This window comes from Clarias gariepinus, chromosome 26, assembly GCF_024256425.1.
Source record: "Clarias gariepinus isolate MV-2021 ecotype Netherlands chromosome 26, CGAR_prim_01v2, whole genome shotgun sequence".
Classification (NCBI taxonomy): Eukaryota; Metazoa; Chordata; class Actinopteri; order Siluriformes; family Clariidae; genus Clarias; species Clarias gariepinus.
In genome coordinates this window covers 23,533,210-23,560,000 of record NC_071125.1, presented here as the reverse complement: position 1 = coordinate 23,560,000, position 26,791 = coordinate 23,533,210, and the positions used below count along the sequence as shown (strand labels likewise).

General features: G+C 41.1%; 1 protein-coding gene across 3 annotated transcripts in view; it reads right to left on the bottom strand.

The window, feature by feature from the left end:
- The window catches only part of ctnnd2a (catenin (cadherin-associated protein), delta 2a), a 302,677-nt gene that overhangs the window by 219,957 nt on the left and 55,929 nt on the right, over positions 1-26,791 (bottom strand). For 2 of the 3 annotated variants that reach the window (XM_053488242.1, XM_053488240.1), the window contains exon 2: positions 8,048-8,163. In XM_053488242.1, coding sequence (XP_053344217.1) covers positions 8,048-8,163 — 116 coding nt within the window. Of the gene's footprint in view, positions 1-8,047; positions 8,164-11,569; positions 11,820-26,791 lie in introns of those variants that run through there. The other variant, XM_053488241.1, reaches the window with a different exon arrangement.

The following is a 26,791-nucleotide window of genomic DNA, read 5'->3' as shown; positions in this document are numbered from 1 at the left end:
AAATGTCCCTACCTTGGACTGTGGGACAATTCCGTCTTTATACAGTAAGATCATTTTATCTAGTGCTCAGATATCAGGTGTGGTTGTGGAGCTATTTATCAGCAACGCCTGGCTCTAAATAAAAAAACACAATGCATCATGGGTAAATCTGGGAAAAGGGCTTGCATTGAACTTGCCAGAACAGCTACAGAACCGGCGTTTAGATCTGATTTATCCTCGAGTTATTGAGACTCCAGTGCTGAGTTGGCAAAGGTTTTCACGAGATACTTACTAAACTTTAAATCCTCTCTGCTCAGGTTCAGCGACGCCGTTATTAAGCATTTAGGGTGAAAATCGGCCTTTAAAAAAAAAAAAAAAAGAAAAAGAAAAAATCAGATCGGAGTTCCGTATATAACATTAAAACTCAATTTAGATGAAAGCATCTCTCTCGGATGTGAACGTAATGGATTCCAGAGACGTCTTTTACACCACATTACGGCAGAATGGCAGCGATTCGTAATAATCACAGCGCCGGAGTCAAGGTACCGGAGCGGAGCCTTAAATTCACATTATAGTGTGAAGATAACGCTCCTCTAACACACACACACACACACACACACACACACACACACACACACACACACACACACACACACACAACGAAGTTCTGATACACACAAGGCCGTGTCTCAAAGACAAAGAAGGATACAAGACTGACATATCATAGTTTTTTTCTTTCTTTTTTCAGGCTAGAACCGTATCACGGATCACGTTATCGCGGCGCAAATCAGGTCCTTTTTCCAGGAAAAAGAAACGCCCGGCCTTGACGCGAGAACCGGGGACATCAGTTATAGAGTTTGGGAAAGTCTTTGCTGTTTTGTTGCCATGACAACTACAAAATCAGTGTTAAAGGAGCGGTAAGAGTTGTGCAAGTCATGATGTGGTGTGTGTGTGTGTGTGTGTGTGTGTGTGTGTGTGTGTGTGTGTGTGTGTGTGTGTGTGTATGATGGGTGCTAAAATGACTCTAAAAATCTATTTAGGAAAACGGAGGGCGCCCACAAATGGATCTGTTAAATAATAATAATAGGAAGAAGAAGAATACTTCTAAAGCATTTTTAGCTCAGCATGCTTTTATCACATTTCATGCTTCTGCTACGCTGCGGTCATTTCCATTTTGTCCTAAGGGGTACACAAACTTTTGCACCTAACTATAAAGCTTTATGTCATGTATCATATGCCTCATAAACTCCTTATTGTCAGAGTGTTATTCCGCTTCTTTGCTGTAATTTAATTCCACAGATTCTTTGCTCTGCTTCTACAATTCATCTTCCATCACTTTTGGCAACGCTGAAACGCTAAACTGAAACTGCACGGAGCGATGGAGAACAAAACACACACACAAACACACACACCTGCTGGCACACACACACACACACACACACACACACAGTAGGGAAACTGGAGCAGGATTGGTGAAGAATGACTCCAATTTATTTTCAGATTAAAAGCACATTAGAGTTAAGCAGGTCCGTGGCATTTCCAAAAAACCAAAGTCTGGACTTCTAATTACGCGCGTCCCTGAACGAGACGCGCTGCACATTTTTCACACCTAATGCTCAGGACTATTTTTAAAACAAGAACAGCTTTAAAGTAATCTCTGACTCCTGGAACAAATCTCTTGCATGTGGCGTTACATAAGCAGTAAGACGTCTCGAGGTGTTCGATCTCTCCGCCACCTAGCGTCGCCAACAATTACTATTATAATTAGCATTTTCTATTAATTAAGAAATGACTTCTTACTTGTGATACGTTCATAGTTTTGCTTAGTGATGACAAAACAAGTGAGTTTACTTTTCAGTTTATAGCCGCTGTAAACACCATCCTCGTTTCTTCGCCAACCTCTTTTTATTCTTTTTCTTCAAGTCTCAAATGAAACACAAGGAAAAAAAACTCAAAGAAGCTTTAAATTCTTTGTCCTTTAGAGGACAGAAATCTTAAAGGTCCCATATTTTACAAGGTAACTTTAAGGTTAATGCTGCAGCTGAAAAAAATATATTCATACATCAAATTCTTTTTATTTCACTCCTCTGACAAACACACTGTTTCAGTGTCTATGTAAATGAGCCACTGCTGAGCCACGCCCCCTCCAGAGAACATCAAAGCTGAGCAACAATAATAAGTCGGGGAAGGGGTATCTTCTTATATGATGTCACAACAGGGGAGAAATCTTAACTAAATTCTAAATTTGAGCACCGGGCAAATGCCATCATATCGTTTTATGTGATATGTAACTGTAACTATAAAAGTGTAACTATGTAACTATACACCCTTTATGCGTACGTGCTGTAACTATAGAAACGCCGCCGTATTATTACATCCTGCTAAAGACAGATCCATCGCTCCGGACTCGACTGGATAACATTCCATGTTGAAGTTTTATAAGCGCCAGTATCTGCTCTCAGGGAGTCTGGGATTTGAACTTATCACCTTTTAGCCACTAGGACAGAACTTTAACGTCCGCCGCTGAACCTCCGCTCTGAATAATTCAGGGTTTTTTTTGTTAGATGCGGAAACTCTTACAGTTCACATCCAGAAACGCTGCCACTTGCTCAGAAGAATCGGAAATGTCAGGGCAGAAAAGGAGCTGCTGAAGGGAATCTGGGAAAAAAACAGCAGCGTGACGTCAAACCGCAGGAGGGGAATTGAAAGAAACAGCGGGGTGTTTGTGTCGAAGCTGCTGTGTGAGGAGAATAATCATGTTTTTAACTTCAGGATCAGGATTAGAAAAAAAAACAGCCTGGACTAGGAAATATATTCTGAACAACACACACACACATGTTAATATCATATCTACTGTACATGCAATTATCACTAAGAACCTTACAACTCGTTTTGGTTTATATTCAAGCATCAGAGAGATTTGTTTTTATATAACTTTTGCCTTATATATATTCTGTAACATTATTACATTATGTTTAAAAAATTTTCTTTTACAATATACGCAACTCACTGACTCACACCTGTTCATTCACATACAGTAATTATTAGGTCTAGGAATCACCGAATATAATATTATTACCGCTGATTCAATTTTTATTGCTTTTCTGGTAATATCATCAAAAACTAATGATTTTCCACCATCCCAAATGCAAACAGATATACATTTTATAAAACAATTAGACAAAAAAAATAGATTTGTAATAGTTGTGGCGATGCATGAATTGTCACATCGAAGAATGGTGATACGTAACAATCATTTTTTCTCATGTGCAGTTCCTTGAATGTCCACTAGGGCTCCTAAAGTAAGTCAACAACTTTACAACAGAAATAAACATGTTTACCAAAATAATGTTTTGGTCTCCATAGCGAGATTTTCCATTTATTCAATTCAATTCAATTCAATTTTATTTGTATAGAGCTTTTAATAATTGTCATTGTCGCAAAGCAGCTTTACACAATCAAAAGAATTATTTAAGTTTGTATGAATGTGTATGAATCACAATGATCAGACTGTCTCTGATGAGCAAGCCGAGGACGACGGCGACAGGGGCAAAGAAAATCTCCCTGAGATTTATGACAACTGTACAGGGATAATTTTTATATAACTCATCAGTTAAAATAATATTAAGCCATAAAGTTATGCATAATTAGGGGAATGGTTAATTTGAGTGACCGCTGGATTGCAGACATCAAGCCGCTAGCTTTGTGCATAGCTAACTATCTAAGTGGAATCGTTTAACTGACGCGGGACGACGTGTACGGTGTGTATGAAGAATTCAGTCAAATGCAAATCCAATCTAGTCAGCTTGTGTTTAATGAGGGATGTCGTCGTATTGCACCCAACAGCCATGCGTCGCTTGCTCCGCCCACTTGCCCGTGTGTAGATTAAGGCAGAGTCATTTGCTGCAAAGATACCGGCGACCAGAGCTTCCACAGTTGTACGGCTTTCCAGAAAACCTATGGGAGTGTTTTATACAGTCTATGGCTTTCACAAACTAATAAATGAGACGCCAGTCTGTGATCTCATGTGAAGATGAAAAAAAATATTAACTGCTTGTTTTTTTAACCTTGTGCGTTTTTGCACGTTTCCGTAACGTCTCTGCTCACACTCCCACCTCTAGGGGTCACCGTTATAAACAGTCATGTCTTCAAAACAGTCTCAAAAAAGGTTCAGGCCAGAGAGATCATTAATACTTTCCTGTCATTGATGTAAGGACAAAGTGATACACTTCATAAAATTTTTGTCGTCTCGCAGCTTTTGATCTGAGCCTTACATAAATTCTCCATTATTGCTTTATAAAAGATTAATGCAACGTTCATGAATGTGTTATGAAGAGCCTTAAAATAAAGTTACTAAAATATCGTACAGCAGACACAAGATGTGGAAATTATAATGTACTGGGTAATGCAGAGCACACCGCACGTGCACGCCCACACACCCACACACCCACACACACCCAACCACACACACACACACGCTTACACTTCTGCACTTTCCCTAATTTGCAAATATTGCGTTTGTTTTTAGCACCGAATCAGCACAACCTCTGCAGAAATCATGAGCAAGCACTTTCCCAGATCTGAGCCGGCTAAATTTCTTTTTTTTTTTTCGAGCCCGGTCCAGTTTGAGTAAATTAAAAAGGGTAAATCAATATTATAGAAACGTTCAGCGTTACAGTCCGGTCCGGTTGCAAGATCTCAACAGGAACCTTGAGGCTCGGAGGCTTTTCTCCTGCCAGCGCAGAGTGACTTACGGTCGCGCCCCTGCAGGCTTCACCCACAGTTTTTCAGTCGAAACCTGCGAGAATCATCTCCTCTGCAGGGTGTGTGTGTGTGTGTGTGTGTGTGTGTGTGTGTGTGTGTGTGTGAGCAGAAAGATGCAGAATGGGACACCTCTCAACTCAACATTTCTGCTCTCTCTCTAACACACACACACACACATGCATTTTTGAGTGATGCTCGAGTGTCACTGCACTGCAGAACTTCTTAATAATTGAACATCGTTATTCTGCTTGTTTAAAAGATGCCACGTGAAGTGTCAGCCTTCTGCCAAGCCAGGAATGCCAATATAAAAATGTGTGTGTGTGTGTGTGTGTGTGTGTGTATGCATGTGCGTGTGCATGCGTGTGTGTGTGTGTGTGTGTGTGTGTGTGTGTGTGTGTGTGTGAGACCATTAACACTCCTCCAAACTAATTAATAGACCTTTAAGAGACAGCATGTTCCACACGCCAACAGGAAAGCCTGAGTTTCACACACACACACACACACACACACACACACTCGCTAAGGCGCTAACAGCTAAACGTAATTAACAGCCGAGGACGATGTGGACGATGTGGATGTGTGACGGCTAATCGTGGTTAATTACTATCGATTTTAAGAGACCTGAAATGACATTTTAGTCAGGAAGTGAAGCTCAAACTCACGATCCAGGATCGTTACCGGATTGTTACGAAAGGCGTTCGAGTCAAAGTGGGACTTTTGATTGTACAGATTGTTCTGAGAGTGAAAACTCCCTTTATTTCTCCATATAATTCCCTGCTACACTAATCCCAGTGTCTCACTTGTGCTTAGACACCATCAAGGTAGAAAGTTTTCTGAGTCATGCTCTGAAACACCGGCCTCCCGGGAACTCCTATAATGTCCCAAACATGTGGAAATGTCTTGGAGTGAGGTCAGGACTGTAGTGGGGACGTGACAATAACTCCCAGCTGAGTTCCTATAATGTGCAAGTGGTGCTGGTATTCATACTGATATTATGACCTTTAAATCATATTAAAGCCAATAACTCACTTAGTGTTTATGTATCAGTAAACAAGTTGTTTATACACTAAACGGTGTATATTGGAAATATTGGAAACCAAACAAAAATAATCATAAAGATTGTAAATACTGCAGTGTCATTTATACATTAACAAATTTGCACCAAAAGCCGGGAAGGTTAAAATCTGTTTTTTTTTTACAACTTATTTTACAATATTACAAATTTATGTAAATTTATAGTAATTTATATGCATAATAAATCCTAAAAATGTAAATAAATTAATGGATAAATGAGTTTTAAAAAATGTCTTCTGTGCTAGAGCTGTGAATCATAGACATACTCTTTATTTAATTTAATAAAACTTTTGTGCAATATGATTTTCGATTTCATTCAATTCAACTATCTGATTTTATCTCAATCATATTTTTCTTCCAGGGTTTAAATTATTACAAACTACTAAAATTACATAATAAACACTGAACTCTTGTGTAATTTGTGTTGTTAACAGTGTTGATGTAACGAGTAATCTAACGGCATTTAAGATAGGGGTATAAATAGGTGAGATAGGGGTAGTAGTAGGTGAGATACTAATACTACTAATACTAATAGTAGATAGGGGTATTAGTAGGTGAGATGGGGGTATTAGTAGGTGAGATAGGGGTATTAGTAGGTGAGATGGGGGTATTAGTAGGTGAGATGGGGGTATTAGTAGGTGAGATAGGGGTATTAGTAGGTGAGATAGGGGTATTAGTAGGTGAGATGGGGGTATTAGTAGGTGAGATATGGGGATTAGTAGGTGAGATAGGGGGATTAGTAGGTGAGATAGGGGTATTAGTAGGTGAGATAGGGGTATTAGTAGGTGAGATGGGGGTATTAGTAGGTGAGATGGGGGTATTAGTAGGTGAGATAGGGGTATTAGTAGGTGAGATAGGGGGATTAGTAGGTGAGATAGGGGGATTAGTAGGTGAGATAGTAGGTGAGATAGGGGTATTAGTAGGTGAGATGGGGGTATTAGTAGGTGAGACGGGGGTATTAGTAGGTGAGATAGGGGTATTAGTAGGTAAGATAGGGGTATTAGTAGGTGAGATGGGGGTATTAGTAGGTGAGATAGGGGTATTAGTAGGTGAGATAGGGGTATCAGTAGTTAACAGATTATGGGTCAAACGTGGCTAAGTGATGATGGTAGAATAATTATAAAGGTCTTGGCTAAAACAACATGCATGAGTAATCACAAAGGAGTTTGCAAAGTAACGTCCCCCAACACCGGTTGTTAATTGTTTGAATGTCACGTCTCGCACAAGGCAGCAATGTCCTGCTCCACACTCCAGGCCTGTAGGGGGCAGCGTTGCACCAAGTGCTCATGAACTCAAAACAAGTGGAAGCAATACTCTCCCAAAAAAAAAGTATTTGTGGATAGTTGGAGCGGTTTGAATTTCCTGCTAACACTGTAGTATATATTTATATTACTTTATGAAGTTTAGACAATTTGATATTTGCAAACATTTTTTATTATTTGCAAATAATTTCTATAGTAGTGGTTCATTCACAGGGACGTGTACAGCAGACGCTCAAACAAATAGACAAGCAATTGGTATATATTGTGATTTTTCCGCCCTCCATTAAATGTGTTCATTTAACAATAATGTAAGGAGTCTCCAGTGTCAGCGCTTTACTTTAGCAATAGGAGGAATAAACCACTTCTCACGGCAGAGGTTGTTTCATTCCTCCCAAATTATATTACATTACATTTAATGATAATTGTATACACTCATAATTTTAATCTTTAAATTTGCGTTTAATGTTCCACCTCTCCTCGACCAGGGCATTGGCCCCTTCCTCTAATTTGCGTTCTAAACTAAATATTTATTAAGGTGGAGGTGAGAGGTGTTTTATTTATAATTATTTATTGTTATTATTATTATTGTTATTATTCATACAGAGCTAAACTGGTAAGTTCATCCACAACTATCACCACAATTGCTTTGCTCATTTGTGTGTGTGTGTGTGTGTGTGTGTGTGTGTATGTACAGAGACCCAGCTGCTACTTCTTCATGCAGAAAATGTCAATGTGGCTCAGGGAGGCAGGCGAACCCTCCCCGAGACCTGCTCCTTGCTCCTTTCATGTGGAAACCATGCTGGCCCAACTCAGGTAGAGAACACACACACTGACACAAACACACACAGACTAGAAAACTATGTATTTTAGATTTCCAAAGGTATCACACCATACCATACTCAGACATATCTTACACTGAAACACACACACACACACACACACACACACACACATGAGAAAATCCTTACCTTATGTTGCTCATGGTGCTTCCGGTCTCAGATCCTCGTTTGCATCGCTCCAGTTGAGTGGCGACGATTTGGCGCTCAGCCTCCAGCTCTCGAGTCAGTCTCTCAAACTGCAGCTCCTGTTCCGCGGGAGAGAGAGAGAGAGAGAGAGAGATTAGTGCAATCAACATGCAAACCAGTGCCAGAAAGAACATTAGGGAAGCATCAGAAACCTCAGCGTTCGACCACAGCGCACTCTTTAACTGCTGCGGTGCTTCACTCTTCACTGATCTTTCACAAGAAACAAACATGCATGAATAAAAACTATAGAAAGTAACTCGCCCACACCGCGCAGTTAACACATCACCCAAGCACCAGGCGGTTCTCCATCAGTGCAGCTGCATAATTACAACATCTCATACGCTGGAGGAGGAAAAGCAGCTCAGGCGCTACACAAGTAGCTGGAATAAGCTGATACTCCATAACACAGTCAGAGCTCAGGACTGTACGGTACGATACAGTGGTTAATTTAATAAAGGCGGAATTTCATATTGTGAAACGCATTGTCCCATAGGAAGTAATGTAAATGGAGATAATCCGTTCCAGACACTAAATGAAGTAAAATATGAAATAAATAGACATTAAACCTCACTTAACCTTAATTTATGATTTCTTTCGACACCAGCTGCTTTAAAAACCAAACTGAAAGCGGCTCCCTTTTCTACTTGCTACCGTCCTTGCTTCTTGCACAAAAATAGGTTAATTCGTTCTGCTTGGCTCTTCATGGATGCAAATAAAGTATGAACAGCTCCTGGACGTACACAAATCATGTTTATTTCGGCCCGTTTCTGCCGATTCTATGCCAAAAATGCTTTGTAAACTCCTGCAAAATTTTAGTTCTTAAGGTGAAGTTTGTATGCTGAGGTACCACTGTATAGTGCAGTAGAGGCTCAATTGTTTAAGGCTGTGGGTTACTTGGCTTCTGATCAGAAGGTCAGAGGTTCAAGGCCCTTAACCCCTATCTGCTCCACGGGGCGCTGTATCCTGACTGACCCTGCGCTCTGACCCCAGCTTCCCAACTGGGATATGTGGAAAAACCATTTCACTGTGCTGTAAGGTCGATATAATAAATAACTCAATAATTAATTAATTAGTTAGTTAGTTAGTAAAGACCGACAGATACGTCTCCAGCACTTGACGATTTGGTCTCACCTACGCCATGTCTAAGACCATGCTGGACAGAAACCCCGGAATGGACCCTGCTGATAAGTTTATCTCACCGGGTTTGGGAAAGTCTGAGGTTTCCGCCCAGAGAATGATCTGGAATCTGATGTGTCTCAGGAATCAGGAACCGAAAAATCAGGAACCGAAAAACAAAAACACTCCAAGATGTACATGATGTTAATTTGCATATTATAGCTACAAATCCATATATAAAGTTTTGGTGGCCTGTGTGCTAGAGCTGTGAATTATTTTTTTTTTCGTGCATTGCAATTTTCCATTCGATTTAACAGCACTAATGTTTCCTGTCTTCTTTGTCTTAAGCAGCGATTTTTCTAATAAAGCACTGAAATGACGCGTAACTTGTGTTGTTATTCTTTAAATGTCACGCCTTTACAAAGCAGTTTTGTTCTGCTCCACACTCCAGTCCAGTAGATGGCAGTATTGCACCAAACGCTCTTAAACTCAAAAGAACAACAGGATGTGATACTCTGGCAAAAGTGGAACATTTTCTACTTACACTGTCGTATATTTTTCAAGCAGTTTATGATTGCTTTTCATTTGCAAGTTTTACTCACTCACTCACTTACTCATCATCTATACCGCTTTATTCTATACACAGCTCTATTCTAAGCACGTAGAGAACATGCAAACTCCATGCACACAGACCCGAGGCGGGAATCGACCCTGGACCCTTGAGGTGCAAGGCGACAGAGCCACCCATTTGCAAATTTACCTAAATTATTTTAAAAAGTGCAAATCGGTTCTAAATCAAATACTGACCTATTAATTCAATTACCTGCTTATAATAACCACTGAGCTGGTAAATCTAAATCTTTAAAAAGAGCATCACTTTTTTCCAACATGTGTTTCCTTTCTTTTGCATCATTTCTTCTCTAGTTTAGTGGTGTGAGTTGACACTTGCTAGCTAACCCTGCGTTTGGTCGATCAAACTAAAGCTCCTACTAAAAGAAGAAGAAGGAGATATTTGTCATATAAACATTTCAGTACAGTGAAACTGCTTCTTCGGAGATCCATGGTAGGAAGCTGGTGTCAGCCATGACACGGCGCCCGCTGGAGCAGACATGGTTAAAAAGGAATTGCTCAAGGGTTGGTAACTTGGTGGAGCTGAGGCTTGAACCGCTGACCTTCTGATCAGTAACTCAGAGCCTAAACTTATCCTTAGTGCTTCTTCGCTACACTGTAGCCATGGACGTCGACATTGAAACTGCATGAAATCATGAAAGTGGGAAGTGAGCATTACACACTTATAGGACGACATTATCTGCCCTCTTCTCTATGCACAGGCTCATAGATACCGCAGTGTCTCTCTGAAGTGGAGAGGTGGTAAGTTGCGGTTGCTATAGTAATGATGTTCACTTGGACTTGTACAGTCGTTGCTTCACGTCAACTGATTGCATTTTAAGAAAGACAAGCTGCATGTGGGTATAAATGTTTAGAGCTGCTGTAATCCACAACGGTAGAAATAACAACAAATCTAACAAAAAAAATCCTAAATAAACTTTTTAAAGCACAAGTTTTAAAAATCTCTAATAGCACGATGCAGAGTTGCTCGATGTCCCTTTTACAAGTGTATGGCACCAATGATAGAAGGATTTCTTCAGCCCAGTATTTTGCCACGGTTTAAGAAGTCTTCTGCTCCTGAGACAGAGAGAGAGAGAGAGAGAGAGATGTCTCATAGAACTTGCAGACCATACCTCAGATCTTTGAACATCTCAATGCAGTTCCAGTTGGAATTGAAAATGAATCATCAGCTCAGGCATCAGCGTGATCTAAAACAAGACAGCTCAAGTCCTGCATCAGTCAGCTTCATCATGTTCTCCACTGTGTCAGGTGGATTCTAAAAGGTTCTTAAACCTTCAGGAAACTTTGTTCTGTAGGAAACATCTAGCATTTAACAAGTCATCTCAGGAACAGCCACATCGGCTCCCGCGTTCGTCTCGTAAACTGGTCAAACTGAGCAGATCAGAGCTTCAATCAAAGTCTCTGGTGCTATCTGTTAGACGCATAGCTGCTTAAATTACTAGCGAGATCTACAGGATCGATGGCTGGCTGATTCGCAGCCTGTATGCACACGACTGCGTAATGGGACGGAGTATTGATCCAGCCTCTGAAGCTATTTGTGCCCTGATGGTATCTCCTCCGTCCCAAAAAAATACCTCAAATCAAAGCTTGGCAGTAGGAAGGAAACATGGTTTCTGTTCACACTCCCTGCCCCTCCCTCACTATCAGCACCATCCCTTTCAAATTCCTTTTAAACTTTCAGCGAACGGAAATAAATCAATCCGTTTCCATCGTACTTACATCATAGGTGTCTGGTTTTCAAGCTGTGCAGATGAAAACGTTTCGAGAGCCAGAACAATTCCCGATTGATGAGAGAGTACGGGGATGATCTGTTCAGATAAATCCAAGTCTGACGTGTTTCAAAAAACATACAAAGCCAGTTTTTGAGAATTCCAAGTCTAATCGCAGAGTTGCTCAAGTTCAATATCAGAGAGAGACGTCTTTGGATTCCGTGGGCCGCATCGTGTCTACCTCCGGCCGCTCTGCGATCCGTTCCTCTCTGGCCGAATTCCTGCACTGGTTTAAGCCACGGTCCTCCGCCGCCTCCCTGTCACACACAGCAGCCGCTCAGCCAGGCACAAAAGTCACCATGGCAACGGGGGATCCGGCAGACTCCCGCCCTTTTTCTCTCCCGAGTGCTCAGCATTTCATCACAAAAGACGCCCCTCCTACAAGGCTTCAACCACCGAATGCCCACCTCCGTCCGAAAGGCTTTGCTCAGATTTGCACGGAAAGTGGGAGGCGCATCTCTGAAAAGGGAAAAGAGTGCCCGTCAATCATCGCACACACTGCTTTGCCTTGCTTTTTATCTTCTTCTCTCCGTCACTCTAGCAGCTTTGTCTAAAAATCAGAACTCTCTAGGCAACCCTGCGGGGCTGTGCACCGGAGATGAACCACCATGGACGCACACAGGAGTGCAGATAGACAGTAAACAGGGGACACACTAACAGTTTCTGTTTTGTCTTTTAGTTCCTTATAAAGCGATCCTGAACGGTTCATCCAGTCGAGATTAGAGACGTGCATCATTGGAAAAAACAAAGCATGTGTGTTGCGGGTGCGTTTACTTTTTCGGCAGTCGGAATGAGAAGCTCAGGAGAAAAAACGAAGCCTGTGTCCGTTAATATTAACGCCTGGTGCTGTATTATGCATTTACAGCAGACATTCATTTTTAGTAACTGCACTGGTTGGGGTCAGGGGTCATATTTCTGGATGAATATTTGACGAAGGTTCTGAAATCAAACCAGTATGAAGAAGATTGAAAAACTTTAGCTGTGACCAATTATGAACTGGAGAGAGGCAGCTGAGGTTGAGGAACTAGGGTGAGAGTTAGAATCATAAATCTTTATGACGTCTGTATGTTCTAGCTCTAACGTTGGGGGGAAAAACATGAACGCCTCGATGTTTATCATTTGTTACCAACAAGCAAAACATGTAACAGTGAAGTAGAGCGATGCATATTTTCATCCTCTGAGCAGTAAACTGTACATACAGTACGGTGCAAATGTCTTGAGCCTCCACACCTTATTTCTTCGTATTTTGCTTTCAAAGAGTCAGACTTTCTTGTATTTTTAATGCAGTCTTGTGAAATAGTTCTCCAGGCTTAGTAAAGGACTCTCATTCGTTTTTGCCAGGTTCGTGTCTTTTATTTTCAGTCGAGTTCCTGTACCTGAGGAATGTATTTATTATTTATTTGTTTTTAAGCCACACAGTGACCTATAAATCATTCAAGCATGAGGAAAAATAACCATCTACCTTAACCAGCGAGAAGCAGGTGCAGATGATCTTCGTATAATACTGGTGTGTGGTTGGTTTAATGCTGAGCGGTTGGAGTGGACGAGAGGGGAAATGAGGCTGCTGCTGAGGTTGGTGCATAAACAACCCGTACTTTTCACATAAACAACCATTTCGTACTTCTTATCCACGGCATATAATTTAATTTAAGATTATGAAGGTTGGGGGGGGGGGGGGGGGTTGTATAGAGGGTCGAGACTTTTTATACAGTGTATGTACAGTATATCTAAATGAAATGCTTGGCGGCCATGTTGGAAGCTGATGAGACCTCCCCAAGGTTCAGACTGTGTACGGTAGTTTAGGTAGGAGGCATTTCTTCCCAGTTGGAGGTTGGAATTACCAGCTACAGAAAAGAGCATTAACTAATTAACATTGGAAAAGGTATAAAGCACAGCACAGCGGAGCAGAACGAGGCTGCGTTCCGGTTTAGTCGAGGCAGCGCTCTGTCTCCTCCTGACTCAGCCAGAGAGTGTCACCCGCTCCAGTCATGCATTATTCAGAGCCTGGACGCCGCTACATCACTCGGCGCTAAACGGCCCGTCTGATCCAGCATGTGCTAAATTAGAGCCGAATCTGAGCCAAGGAGCCATCCTGGAGGCAAAGAGCTGTTTTATGCAGTCAAGCTGCAAGTCTTATACAACTGCCAGCTTTGCAAGCTGCACACAAACATTGCATGAGTGTGTGAAAGATGAGATGCTGACTATTCGGCTTTTATGCCGCTGCGAGTTACGCCCCCGAGGGCTAACACTCAACATCTAACGCCTAATATCTATAAAAACGCTGCTCAGCTAAGAAGCGATAAGGGTGGCACGAACACAAGGTTCTCCATGGTGACGAATTATTTAACGTTTCTATAATTTGCTCATTTCATGGTGATACATTTAGGCTCCACCCACACACAGGCTTTTTTTTTTTGTTTTTTCATGTCGATGCCGCATCAAGAACCTGCACGTGTGTATTTTCCAATGGAAACCGCAGGGAGTAGGGGTGCTGGGGATGGCGTAGCACCACCTGCTGGTCGGAAGAAGGCTTTCTCCAATGCCGCGGCGTCTAAAGACGGGGTTACGAGCGTAAACCTACATGCATGTTGATGGCGGCATTTTGGACAAGACAGGAAATCTGGACAGGAAAGACACATCAGGAGTTCTTTTTTAAACTGGCTTAAAATTAAACATAGTATTTCCTTTGCCCAAGTTTACTATTCCTACGTTACAACTAAGAAAAGTTTTCTAATAGTTTTTAAGTTTTCTTGTTTGGTGATGCGAATGGTTCTGTCCACATAGATTATCCCCACCCATCCCAAGGGCCCATCCACCACCACATTGTGGAGGGCGTGGACAGGAGGGAGAGCATATTCTTATAAATATCTCTGATTAGCGATTTATTTATTTATTTATTTGGAATAAAATGAGTAAACTCTCTCATGCTCCATCTTGCTCCTGGATCTGATATAAACAACATTCTCTCTCTCTCTCTCTCTCTCTCTGCACCTTCCTTGAGCTAACACATCCTGGTTCGCCTCCCAACGGACATCTATACAACTTCCACTCTTTGTTCTCCAGGATCTCACCAGGACGTGTTAATAACAGGTTCATGTTATTTGTAGTAAGAGATGTACATGATGTCAGGCCAAACAGATAAAAACTCAGTCTTTTGCTGGTAGAAAACAAGAAACAAGAACTTTCTTGTGGGTTCTCCTGACGTCATTATGTTAATCAAAGCACAGCGGACAGACCGAGCGACTCGTTCATTCATCTAAAACTCTTAATAATAAACATCTAATTACAGTATGTTTGTCTGTATTAGTTTCTCTTTCTAATTTATTTTGGGAAGACAAAAGGAAAGAGAAGCTACACTCTGGGCTAAAAAGAATTCAGATCCAGCATCGCTTTTTTAATTTCTTCATCCTGTTTATTTTTATATTGTGCACTTGATTGCAGACAAATTCAAAATTTGGAAATGTATTACCAGAAAGTAATGATAGGAATGCAAAAAAAAAAAAAAAAAGAAACCTTCTATTGCTGTGAAACAGGAGAAACAGTCCCTGCTGGAACACAATACAAATACAATCCACTCCTGCATGCGACTACGAACAAACAGCGATCGGTTAGGAGATAAGCGAGCCGCCGTGTCGCACAATAACAACCTCTATTCTCTGGTTTTCCATCAGGGAAATGGCGAGGAACCAGGAGGGAAGAAATGACCCATAGGTCCATTACAAGCTGAGAAACTGAATGAGAATAACATAAAACTCCTGCTTGCGGAAAGCCCTGGAACGCGACGTTTAAGTTTTAAACATGGAGCACTTTATTTTACTTTTGTGCGAATGCAGAAGATGACCGTCCTGTGAGATGATTCAGGTGACTGCTGAGCAGTGAATCATGCGGGGTTACACGAGGAAAGAAAGACGTTCTGGTGAACAAGACGTTCATTAAACCCTCACAAGGACGAGTCTGTACGAGACGCCCGCGATCAGGCTGACGGTCCCGATATACAGTACGGAGCGGAAGGTGAAGACTCTGGGTTTTAGCTACTGTCTTCAGCTCCACACCGGAGAACCTCATGACGTTCCGTGGAGAGGATCACCTGACTGACCGCGGGTCACATGACCCACCTGGTGGAATAAACTCGTGCATCCCTTAGGCAAATCCTCCCTCTTTTACTTTATCCCTTTCTTTCTGTTTTCAAAAGCTTCTCTTGGGTTTAATATGAAACAAAGTATGTTTATCCTGTTAACCCTTTCACAATTTCACATGTAAGTGTTTATTCATTAATTAACTAGTTATGTTAGAAAGTAAATATTCATGTGTTGGAATACTGAAAAGCATGCAAGAAATTTTAATAAATATATAAATAAATCTGGTTAAAATTCATCTGAGGGCAAGGTGTTGCTATGGCAACGACGACATTTTATAACGTAGGTGTGTTAGCTGTGATTTTGAGCAGCGATTACTCTCAGAGCCCATGTTACGTTACGCCTTCTTGACCAATCAGAAACTAGAAAATAATTAGAAAATAAAAGCAACTCTAAATGATTTAAAGCCTTTCTTTATTCTTCACTGTACCACAAAATACCAAACTTAAAAACACATATATATATATATATATATATATATATATATATATTTTAATCGTTCCACACTGCCCCCTAGTGCACATGTTCAGAATACATCCAAAAGCAGAAGTATAAATCATCCTCCAGACAGCGAGTTTGAAAAGAGAGATTACTACAAAGCCGTAATTTATTTTCTAAACCAGACTTCCCACACTGCCGGAGCTCTCGGTCACCTTTCGTTCTCTGACCTCGGGTTGTTTTCGACGTACTACGGCTTTACCATCAGAGCCAGCTTTTTCTCCTGCTCCATCCATTATCCTGGGGTCACTCCTGCACTTCTGCAAACAGTTTCGGACTGCAAGCAGCTTCCAAATATGACCGGAGACACTCGATGGAATGTAACGCAGGATTTTTCTCTGCAATTACACTTGATATGGAGGAAGGTTAGATGTAGTGTAGTTTAAAGATGTCCAAGTGAAACAAGAGGTCCTAGTGCAGATATGATGCTAAATTGTAGTCGGGGGGAAAAAAGGCAACTTGAGGTCAAAACAGAATAGAAAATTTAAATGCCTAAGTCTGAAATAACGAACAGCTCAGAATTACAGACATTAACGTGAACGACTTCATATTCAGTCGCTGAAAAGTGTCTCTAAATGAGGAAGTGATCGAACTCAGGTGAGACAGCATAGTACCCAGGTTATGGGGACCTCTAGCTATCTATATAAGTGGTAGGTGTTTCGCCTGCCATGCAGAAGGCCCGGGTTCAATTCCCAGCCACTGGATGCAGTGCCGGTCCCAAGCCCGGATACAATGAGAAGGTTGCGTCAGGAAGGGCATTCGGCAAAAAAAAAAAACCCGTGCCAAGTTATAGTGCGGACTGGGAATTCCTTGCCGGGAGCAGCCGAAAGACCAACAACATCTATATAAATGAAAGAAAGTTTTTTTTCTGTACTTCTGTAGCATGCAAAATTGGCTTGAAATCATTTATATTAACTTTCAACTTATTTAGTTAGATTTTTGTTGAATAAATACCAAATTTTGGACACAAATCTGATTCCACAGAGAATTCACAAAGTCGGTGGTTGTTCTTCTGCATTTCTTCTTTTTGGTCAGTCACTTCCCCATTAATGAGGTGTTTAACATAAAAGTTTATGACATTTTATTGCCTCCTTAGCTTGCGTGCTCAAACTGTTTTCGAAACAGTTGCATTTTTACGTGTATATGGAAATATTTGCAATACATTGTCTGTTTTATTTATTGAAATTAGAACTATTGCTTTGTATCCGCACAGATAGGCCTTAATTTTTTTTAAATCAGGTAAGATTTCTTGTATAAAGCCATTTTTTGGATAAAAGTTACATCAATCTTGAATCTTGAACCTGGGCTTAGCAAGATCTGCCCTCATTTTTAACTCACCTGTTACTTAAGCCACGCCCAGTCCCATTAATTGATCTCTTTGATGTTGTAAAATACTCCTAAACCATCCTCCAGTAAAAGCAGGGTTCTACCTAAGGACACTCAGACACGCAGCGCGTTTACAACACCTCGCGGTTCTTCAGTACGTGTACGAGACTGTGGAAGTTAATGGGTTTTAAATCAGATTAAAAATGTATCAGTCAGGTAAGATACTGCTTACAAGTAATTTGACAAGGCAGTTAAACACATCGCTTCAGGCACTGTCACGAAAAAATTGAAAAATAGAGTAAAAAAATAGAGGAGAATGAATAAAGTCAAATAAGTAATAAATAGAATAATGTGCAGTAAGCACAAAATACAGTTTACGCAAGACCATGCACGTGTGTGTGTGTGTGTGTGTGTGTGTGTGTGTGTGTGCGCGCATTTCTAGTGCTTAGGAGAAAGAGTACAGTAACTCCAAAAACTGCCACGTGTGCATATTTTACTGTATGTACAGCACTCAGAGTCACAAAACAATGAAAATGTTGCCCTCGACTAAAAATAATAGCTAGGTCCTATATTTCGAGTGTGTGTGTGTGTGCGTGTGAGTAGTGTGTGTGTCTCTAAATTTCATGCTGTTCAAAGGCAATTGAAAAAGACCTAAACAGCTCAGAACAGCATGATCCGCACACACCGGCCTGTTCTCGCGGAGGTCTAAAAAGTCACGCTGTACTTATTACAACACGTAAAGTTACAGCCGTTCAAATTACAACTTCTCTTCATGAAGCTCGAGAACCTGATGGATCTTCAGGCAGATGTTTTAATAATCAAAAGGTTATATACACGGTAACAGGTTCGAGCCGGATCTCAGAAACATCCCGTCCTTCGTTCAGGTGATGTGTGGCACTAACTGTACTGTACTTACACACATTCGCATTAGCATTGTTGATTCATTTTCTATAATCGCAGCCCTGTGGTGCATGGCGTAATGTTCTATTTAAAAACAGCTGCCAGGGAAACGAGGAATGACTTCTGGTTGCATTATGGTTTACCACAGCGTTTACCGGCTGCATTCTGGAACCAGGAATCAGATGATAGATAAATAAATAAAGTTTAATACACAGTTCATAGACGTAAACAATATACAGTGGAACCTTGGATTACGAGCATACTACGTTCCAGAAGCGGGCTCATTATTCAAAATACTCATAAACCAAAGCGAATTTTCCCATAAGAAATAATGGAAACCTAAATTATTCATTTCACAGTGCCCCCCCCCCCAAAAAAAAAACCCATAAAAATTATTAATACAAAATCTGAAGTAAAAATAAAAAAAATTAACCTGCACTTAACCTTAAAAAAAAAAAAGGTAAAAATAAATCTTTCCATTTGTGCTTGCAGGCACTGTGTGTGTGTGTGTGTGTGTGTGTGTGTGTGTGTTTGTGTCTGTGTATGAAGCTAAGGTAAGAAGACTGGTGTTTAGTTTTTAAAGAGTACATTTTCAGTAACGGAATCTGTATTAGTATTACTGTGTCTGCAGAAGCCCCTTAGAGAAATTGCGAAAAATAAAATAATTATTTATTTCAGACAGAAAATTGCCTTCTAAATTAAGTTAGTGACTCATTTAACTGTGATACCGCACATCTATATTGTATAGTCTTTTACTGCAAAAAATAAATGAATAAATAAAAAAATGAGCGCCGGGATATGTTATATATATATATATCCACAGTGCGTTCGGAAAGTATTCACAGTGCATCACTTTTTCCACATCTTGTTTTTTCACAGCCTTATTCTAAAATGGATTAAATTCATTTTTTTTTTCAGGAAGAAGTTTACTTGAGATTTTTGCAAATTAAATAAAAATAAAAAAATTGAGAAAGCACATGTACATAAGTATTCACAGCGTTTGCAAAATTGAGCTCAGGCGCATCCTGTTTCCCCTGATCTGCAGCTTAATTGGAGTCCACTGAGTGATAGTGGGAGAAGGGCCTTAGTCAGGGAGGTGACCAAGAAACCTATGGGCCTACGTATATGGGCCTACAGTATGGGCCTATATGGTAGCGTGGCCAGACGGAAGCCACTACTTACTAAAAGGCACATGGCAGCCCGTCTGAAGTTTGCCAAAAAGTACCTGATCTGATGAGACTCTCTGGCCACTCTACCATATAGGCCTGATTGGTGGATTGCTGCAGAGATGGTTGTCCTTCTGGAAGGTTCTCCTCTCTCCACAGAGGACCTCTGGACCATCGGGTTCTTGGTCACCTCCCTGACTAAGAACCTTCTCACCCGATCGCTCAGTTTAGATGGCCGGCCAGCTGGTCCTGGTGGTTTCTAACTTCTTCTACTTATGGATGATGGAGGCCACTGTGCTCATTGGAACCTTCAAAGCCGCAGAAATCTTTCTGTAACCTTCCCCAGATTTGTGCTCCGAGACAATCCTGTCTCAAAGGTCTACAGACGATTCCTTTGACTTCATGCTTGGTTTGTGCTCTGATATGAACTGTCAACTGTGGGACCTTATATAGACAGGTGTGTGCCTTTCCAAATCATGTCCAATCAACTGAATTTGATTGACAAGTGGACTCCAGTTAAGCTGCAGAAACATCTCAAGGATGCTCAGAGGAAACAGGATGATCAGGGGAAACAGGTTGCGCCTGAGCTCAATTTTCCAAAGGCAGTGAATACTTATGTACATGTGCTTTTTCATTTTTTTTTAAATTAGGTTTATTATTAAAAATCTCAAGTAAACTTTTTTATGTTGTCATTATGGGGTGTGGTGTGTAGAACTCTGAGAGAAAAAAAAAAAATTTTAAATAAATTTGATCTTAGAATAAGGCCATGACATAACAAAATGTGAAAAAAGTGATGCGCTGTATATATATTGGCTTAAAAATTTTCGCTTGAAGAACTAAATTTTTGCAAGGAATTTGCTTTGGCATACGAGTAAATAAACTAAACCGAACATCTGAGAATTCAAAACTAGAAAACCCTGGTGAAGCGAGTTTATCCATTTTTTTGTGTTTTTTTTTTTTTTGCATTTTGTGCAAGATTTAGCACTATGGGTCCCAAGAATGTTATCAAGGACAGTAGCAAGAAGAAAAGGGATCTGTTTTTAGTTAGGTTTGTAAAGCAAAAAGGAATCATAAATTAAGCTTAAGTAAGGATTAATGTCTATTTATTTTCATATTTTACTCAAAGTTTTTTGATTGTTTTTATATGCAAAAATATAATTATAGTGTTGAAAATTGGTAATATTGGTAATATTTTTGGGTGGCTGGAAAATAATATACACATAAATACGAAATTTTGCCTTAAGAACTCGCCTCCGGAACGAATTAAATTTGTATGCCGAGGTACTTCTGTATACTGTATACAGCACACTGATTCACTATTCATTCAGGGAAATACTGTATATGAACATTTATATATGAACTGTATATGAAATCTTTGGACGTTGACTCATTTTGGCAAGTTATTCTCTAGAATACAACTGTAGAGTTATCTACAACAAAACATTTAAGTTAATTATGGTTGAATATCATTATTTTAGAATTATTTAAAACATCCGTGTTTTGAGCAAAGCATAACACAAAGTCACCTGATTCTCAACCATAAGCGAAGGAACTTGCTGCGAGCGGTTTAAATGTGCTTAAATGGTTTTTGGAGAATGTTAAAGCCAAGAAAAGCACATTTACATCTGTCAAACAGGACATTATAAAATTAAGATGTTATTCAAATATTGCTAAAACACAAAATGCACATGAACCGTTCTTGTCTGGTTGCCAAAGGCAACGCAGCAACCCTCAATGTCGAGCTCTTTTTAAGTAAAAAAAATCTAAGAAGATACATGGGGTATAAATGATGCTAAGAATGGTAAAGAATCAGCCCAGAACTACACGGGAGGAGCTGGTCAATGCCGTGAAGAGAGCTTGGACCATCGTTTCCAAGGCTACTGTCAGTTATACACCAAGATGTCATGGCTTAAAATCTTGCATTGCACGGAAGGTTTCCCTGCTTAAGTCAGCCCATGTCCAGGCCCGTCTGAAGTTTGCCAGGGACCATCTGGATGATCCAGAGGAGTCATGGGAGAAACTCTGTTCGCCGTGTATGAAGGAAGAAGAATGATGAGTATCATCCCAACAATACCATACCTACAGTGAAGCATGGGGCTGGAAGCATCATGCTCTGGGGGTGTTTTTCTGCACAGGGGACAGGACGACTGCACTGTATTAAGGAGAGAATGAACGGGGCCATGTACTGTGACATATTGGGCAAAAACCTCCTTCCCTCAGTCAGAGCATTAAAGATGGGCCATGGCTGGGTCTTTCAACAAGACAATGACCCAAAGCACACAGCCAGGAAAACCAAAGAGTGGTTCCGTAAGAAGCATATGGACTATTTAAAAGCAAAATAACAGGTCTTTGAGGATCAAAAAGCAAGTGATTCTTCTTTTTAGACCCCTCCATAATTTCTAAGTAAGAGAATTTGCAAAATCACATGGTGATCAAATACTTATTGACCTTGCTGTGTATATATATATATATATATATATATATATATATATATATATACACCATGGAACCTTGGATTACGAGCATAATTTGTTCTGGAAGCAGGCTCGTATTCCAACACTCGTAAACCAAATTTAATTTTCCCATAAGAAATAATGAAAACTCAAATTATTTGTTCCACAGTCAGAAAAAATGCATAAAACTAATTAACACAACATATAAAGTGAAAAATAAAACAAATTAACCTGCACTGTGTGTGCGTTTGAAATCAGCCTCTCCCCTCTCCCCCTTATTATCTTACACAGTAAACTTTTCTCACAAACACACACACATTAACGAAAAGACTGTTTTGTCTGAAAAATTTGCAAAGAACATCACTAATGACACTCGTGCGCATACTAATGAAATCACTGCGAACCTGCCTTTAAGTCAAAATTTATAAAAAATCTTTGCTCGTCTTGCGGAACACTCGTAAACCGCGTTACTCGCAATCTGAGGTTTCACTGTATGTATGTATGTATGTTTATCAATATATATATATATAAATATATATATATATATATACACACACACACACACACACAGTATAACCTTGGATTACGAGCATAATTCGTTCTGGAAGCATGAGCGTATTCCAAACACACAAATGGAAACTCAAAATATTCGTTCCACAGCCCCAAAAATAAATACATAAAAATAATTAACACAAAATATAAAGTAAAAATAAAAAAAAATTAACCTGCACTTTACTTAAAAAAAAAAGTACAAATATGAGTGTTTCTGTTTGTGCGCGCAGGCAATGTGTATGTGTGGGTGTGTGTGAAGCTAAAGTAAGAAGCCCCTCCCCCTCTCCCGCTTCTCATCTTACACAGTTAGCCTTCCTCCACACTTTTCACACACGCGCGCACACAACGTAAAGTAAACAAGAAATCTCTCTAATGACACTCGATTGAGCGACACACTAACGAAATCACTGCTGTAAAGTAAAAATAAAACAAATTAACCTGCACTTAACCTTTAAAAAAAAGTACAAATAAATCCTGACAGATAAGTGTTTTTGTTGAGTTGAAAGTTTGTGCTTTTTATTTTTAAACTCTCATTCATTCACATAAAGAAAGACCAATCTGGTCTCTGATGTCTCCTTAATATTCTGTATGCTACTGTACGTTACCAGTCTCGCTTCCCCCCTGACACACTGAGCCTGACCGGGACTTGCTTTCAGAGATGACCAGCACAGATTGTAGCGTCACGCCCTCTTTCAAAGGATTATATTCATATAATGCATGTTTTGATTCCTTAATTTTCCATTTCACTCCTCCTCCAAGTTTGCATGTCAGGGGAGGGGCGCGTTTTATGAGGTCACAACAGTTTGTTTAAGCTCCGGCCAAAACAAACGTGAAATAATTTTATTTCCTTTCCTAAAGGTCTAAACTTGACTTAAAAGTGACTTTTGGCTAATAGGACTACGTTAAGCTTACATAAGCTTTCAGGAATCCTAGCAATCATCCCTTCAGGATACAATTTACCTCTTTGAAACATTATTCACAGCTACACTGTACAGCCTATAGACCACTACTGTGCAATAAAGGCTTAAAAAAATTTATTTTAGCCAACATTTAAAGAGCAAGAATAAAACAACAAAACTCAAGCACAGTAAGAAATCAATAAACCATGTTATCAGCGAGACCACTTGATTACTGATAGCAATCCCATTGTTTTTCTTGGTCGTATAATTACCTGTTCCTCTGTCAGACGCCGCTGCGCTCATGCTCAGAGTAGGCACAACAAAAAAAAAATGAGTTCGTGCCCTTACAAACTGAGATTGGAAGTTGGAAGCAAAATATCATCCTAAAATGTCACTGGCTAAATGCCATCCCGAGTCAGAACAGTTCGTCACGGGCCTGAGTTAGCTAGTGGCGAACTTTTAAACACGTGAACGCGTTCTTTCACTCCTTCCCTAAATGAAGACGTGCATCTGAAACCCCTACGTGTTCCGAGATAAAAGGATGGAGACAGCATGACGCTGGATACCGAAAGGTCAGCTTAATCAATAAAGAAAGCTTCCTGCACTTGTCCGGGAGAAATCGGCCATGTTCGGGGTTTTTCTTTTTTTTTTTTTTTTTATGTTAAGGACATTTCCGTTCTCTGAAGCCTCGCTTCTGTGATTAATAAAAAGTGTCAACTAAAGTCAGGCTTAGAATCCTGGGAGAAATTGTCAAACAAAACATAGCACAACTCCTGATTTTGTGATTTTACACCACATCACTGTTGAATTCTGATTGGTCGGAAGGTCTTGATTAGTTCTCTATAACAGACGCTTTAACATTTGCGCAGCTGCAAATCGGTTAATTATATTATCGAGCTCTTTCTGATTCGTTAAAGTGCACTTTATCTTGTCTTTTTGCTGTTTTTTTTTAATTGATGGTGTTAACTTGTGGTCTTAGCTAGTCAGCTAATTAGTTTTTTTTGTCTTAGTTTTGTTAATTAATGTTGTTAATTGATGTTGAACTGTATGTAGCACCTCGGTCATGGAGCACCGTTGCTAGGTTTCACTGTGTACTGAACTGTATATGGATGGAATGACAATAAAAGCCACCTTGACTTGACTTTATTGCAGTGTTTCTCAAAGTGTGAGTTCTTCACCCCTGGTGGAAGGTGAAGGTACTGCATTCAGGACATATACAATAAGTGAATGATTATATTTATAATTTTATATAATAATTATAATTTTCAGTTTTGTGGTTAGGGTTTGGTTTGAAAAAACACTCTATGATTGAAAACTAACATTAAAAATGTATTCAGGAATAATATTCACTGGTATTTAAAATGTGTAACACTTATATACGTAAAGAAAGAGCTTACCTTCACGTCTCGGTCGGAGTTGTAATTTAAGAGAAAAAACGTGTGCGCGCCTCACAGAACATTTACAGATTTCAAAACAGACCATGTCTTTCTTACTTTATTAATTATGGATATGGTGAAGTTTTGTGATTTGAAACTCAGGGAAGGAGTCTCCAGTTTCAGCAATCTGTAAATTAAGAAAAGCTGGCACTGGCCCAAAGTTTTTGGAAATGTTCCGTAATTTTAGTAACATAACTGTCATGCACACTCGGAACGCGACCAGCACTAGGACCCGGAAGTTAAGCGGTCGCGAACCAGGAAGTATAAAAGAGGTAAACAAACCATAGCACCTCGCTCAGTCATTGAGTCGCCGATGCTACGTCGGAATTCTTCAAACCGTGAGTACTCACCTTCTTGGTTTAAAATCCTGATCGAGTGTGTATTTATAGGACGCGGGTTAGATTGTGTCTTTCCCTTGCTCCCCATTCGTGAGAGTCCTTAGATCAAATAGCGTGATTATCCTGCTCACTCGTGTTCGTCCGCGTTTGGGTTTACCATTCACGCAACAAAGGGCTAACCGCTAAAGCTACGTCTTCTGGTCACTCCAGGTTAGTTCTTGACAGAATGACTGAGCCTTCCGCGGTGAACCCAGCGGACTACGCGCACCTCTGCGACGTGGTAGATCAGCATGCCAAGCTTATCAACACGCTAACCGGGGAGATCGCTAATCTGCGCCGGGACCTCCAAGACGTCGCGGCCTTGCGCCGCGAGGTCGCGGAGCTTCGGCAGGAGAACGCGGATCTCCGGGCGGCTGTAGATAGCGCGGCTAGCCGTTCTCCCGTCGCGGCGGCCGCGGCGCCGCCCCAACCTCCCCCCCCTTCTTCTGATGTATTTCTGGCACTTCCTGATAAATGGGATGGCACAGACGGAAAGTGTAATGTGTTTTTAACATCGCTTGATCTGGTGTTTGAGTTTAATGCCACCAGGTACTCCACCGATCGGCTACGCATCGCGCTTCTGGTCTCGTTGCTATCCGGGCAGGCAGCTGAGTGGGCCACGGCAGTTCTCCGGGCGGATACAGACACCGCGCATTCATATAATGAGTTCACCCGCCAACTCAGGCTTACCTTCGAACACCCAGCGGGCGAGGTGGAGACCGACACCAAACTCTACCACCTGCGGCAGGGAGGATCGTCTGTGAGCCGGTATGCAGCTGAATTCCGGACCCTCGCTGTGCAGACCGACTGGGGAGATGCCGCGCTCCGGACATCCTTTTACGAGGGACTGGCTCCACGCATAAAAGACGAGCTCGCCGGGCGAGAGCTTCCTGCCACCCTGGAGGGGATGATCCAGCTCACCCTCCGTATTGACCAGCGTATCCTCTCTCGCCCAAAGCCAGCCCCGAGGACCCTGCCGCCTGCACCCACCTTCTCTTACACTGTACCACGACCATCCACTACTTTCACCGCCCCAACTACTGGATCTGTCGGATCTCCACCTCCTGCCGTGGTTGACACCGGAGCCGGGGAACCCATGCAACTAGGACGCGCCTCCCTGACCGTGGCGGAACGAGAACGACGGTACAGAGAGGGGTTATGTGCCTATTGTGGGTCAGCGGCACATCACCGGGCGATCTGTCCACTTCGCCCGGGAAACGCCCAGCCCCGGTGAGTTCGAGAGGAGACTCACCGGGCCCTCTCCACCTCTCCACCACGACCAACGCCACCATTTCACGTCTCACGGTTCAGGTAATTCTCCAATTTGGCCACAAACGAGTTCGAGGTACGGCGTTCATCGATTCCGGTGCCGCTGGTAACTTCATTGACTCAACTTATGCCAAAAAATTGGGGATGAAGATCGAGGCGT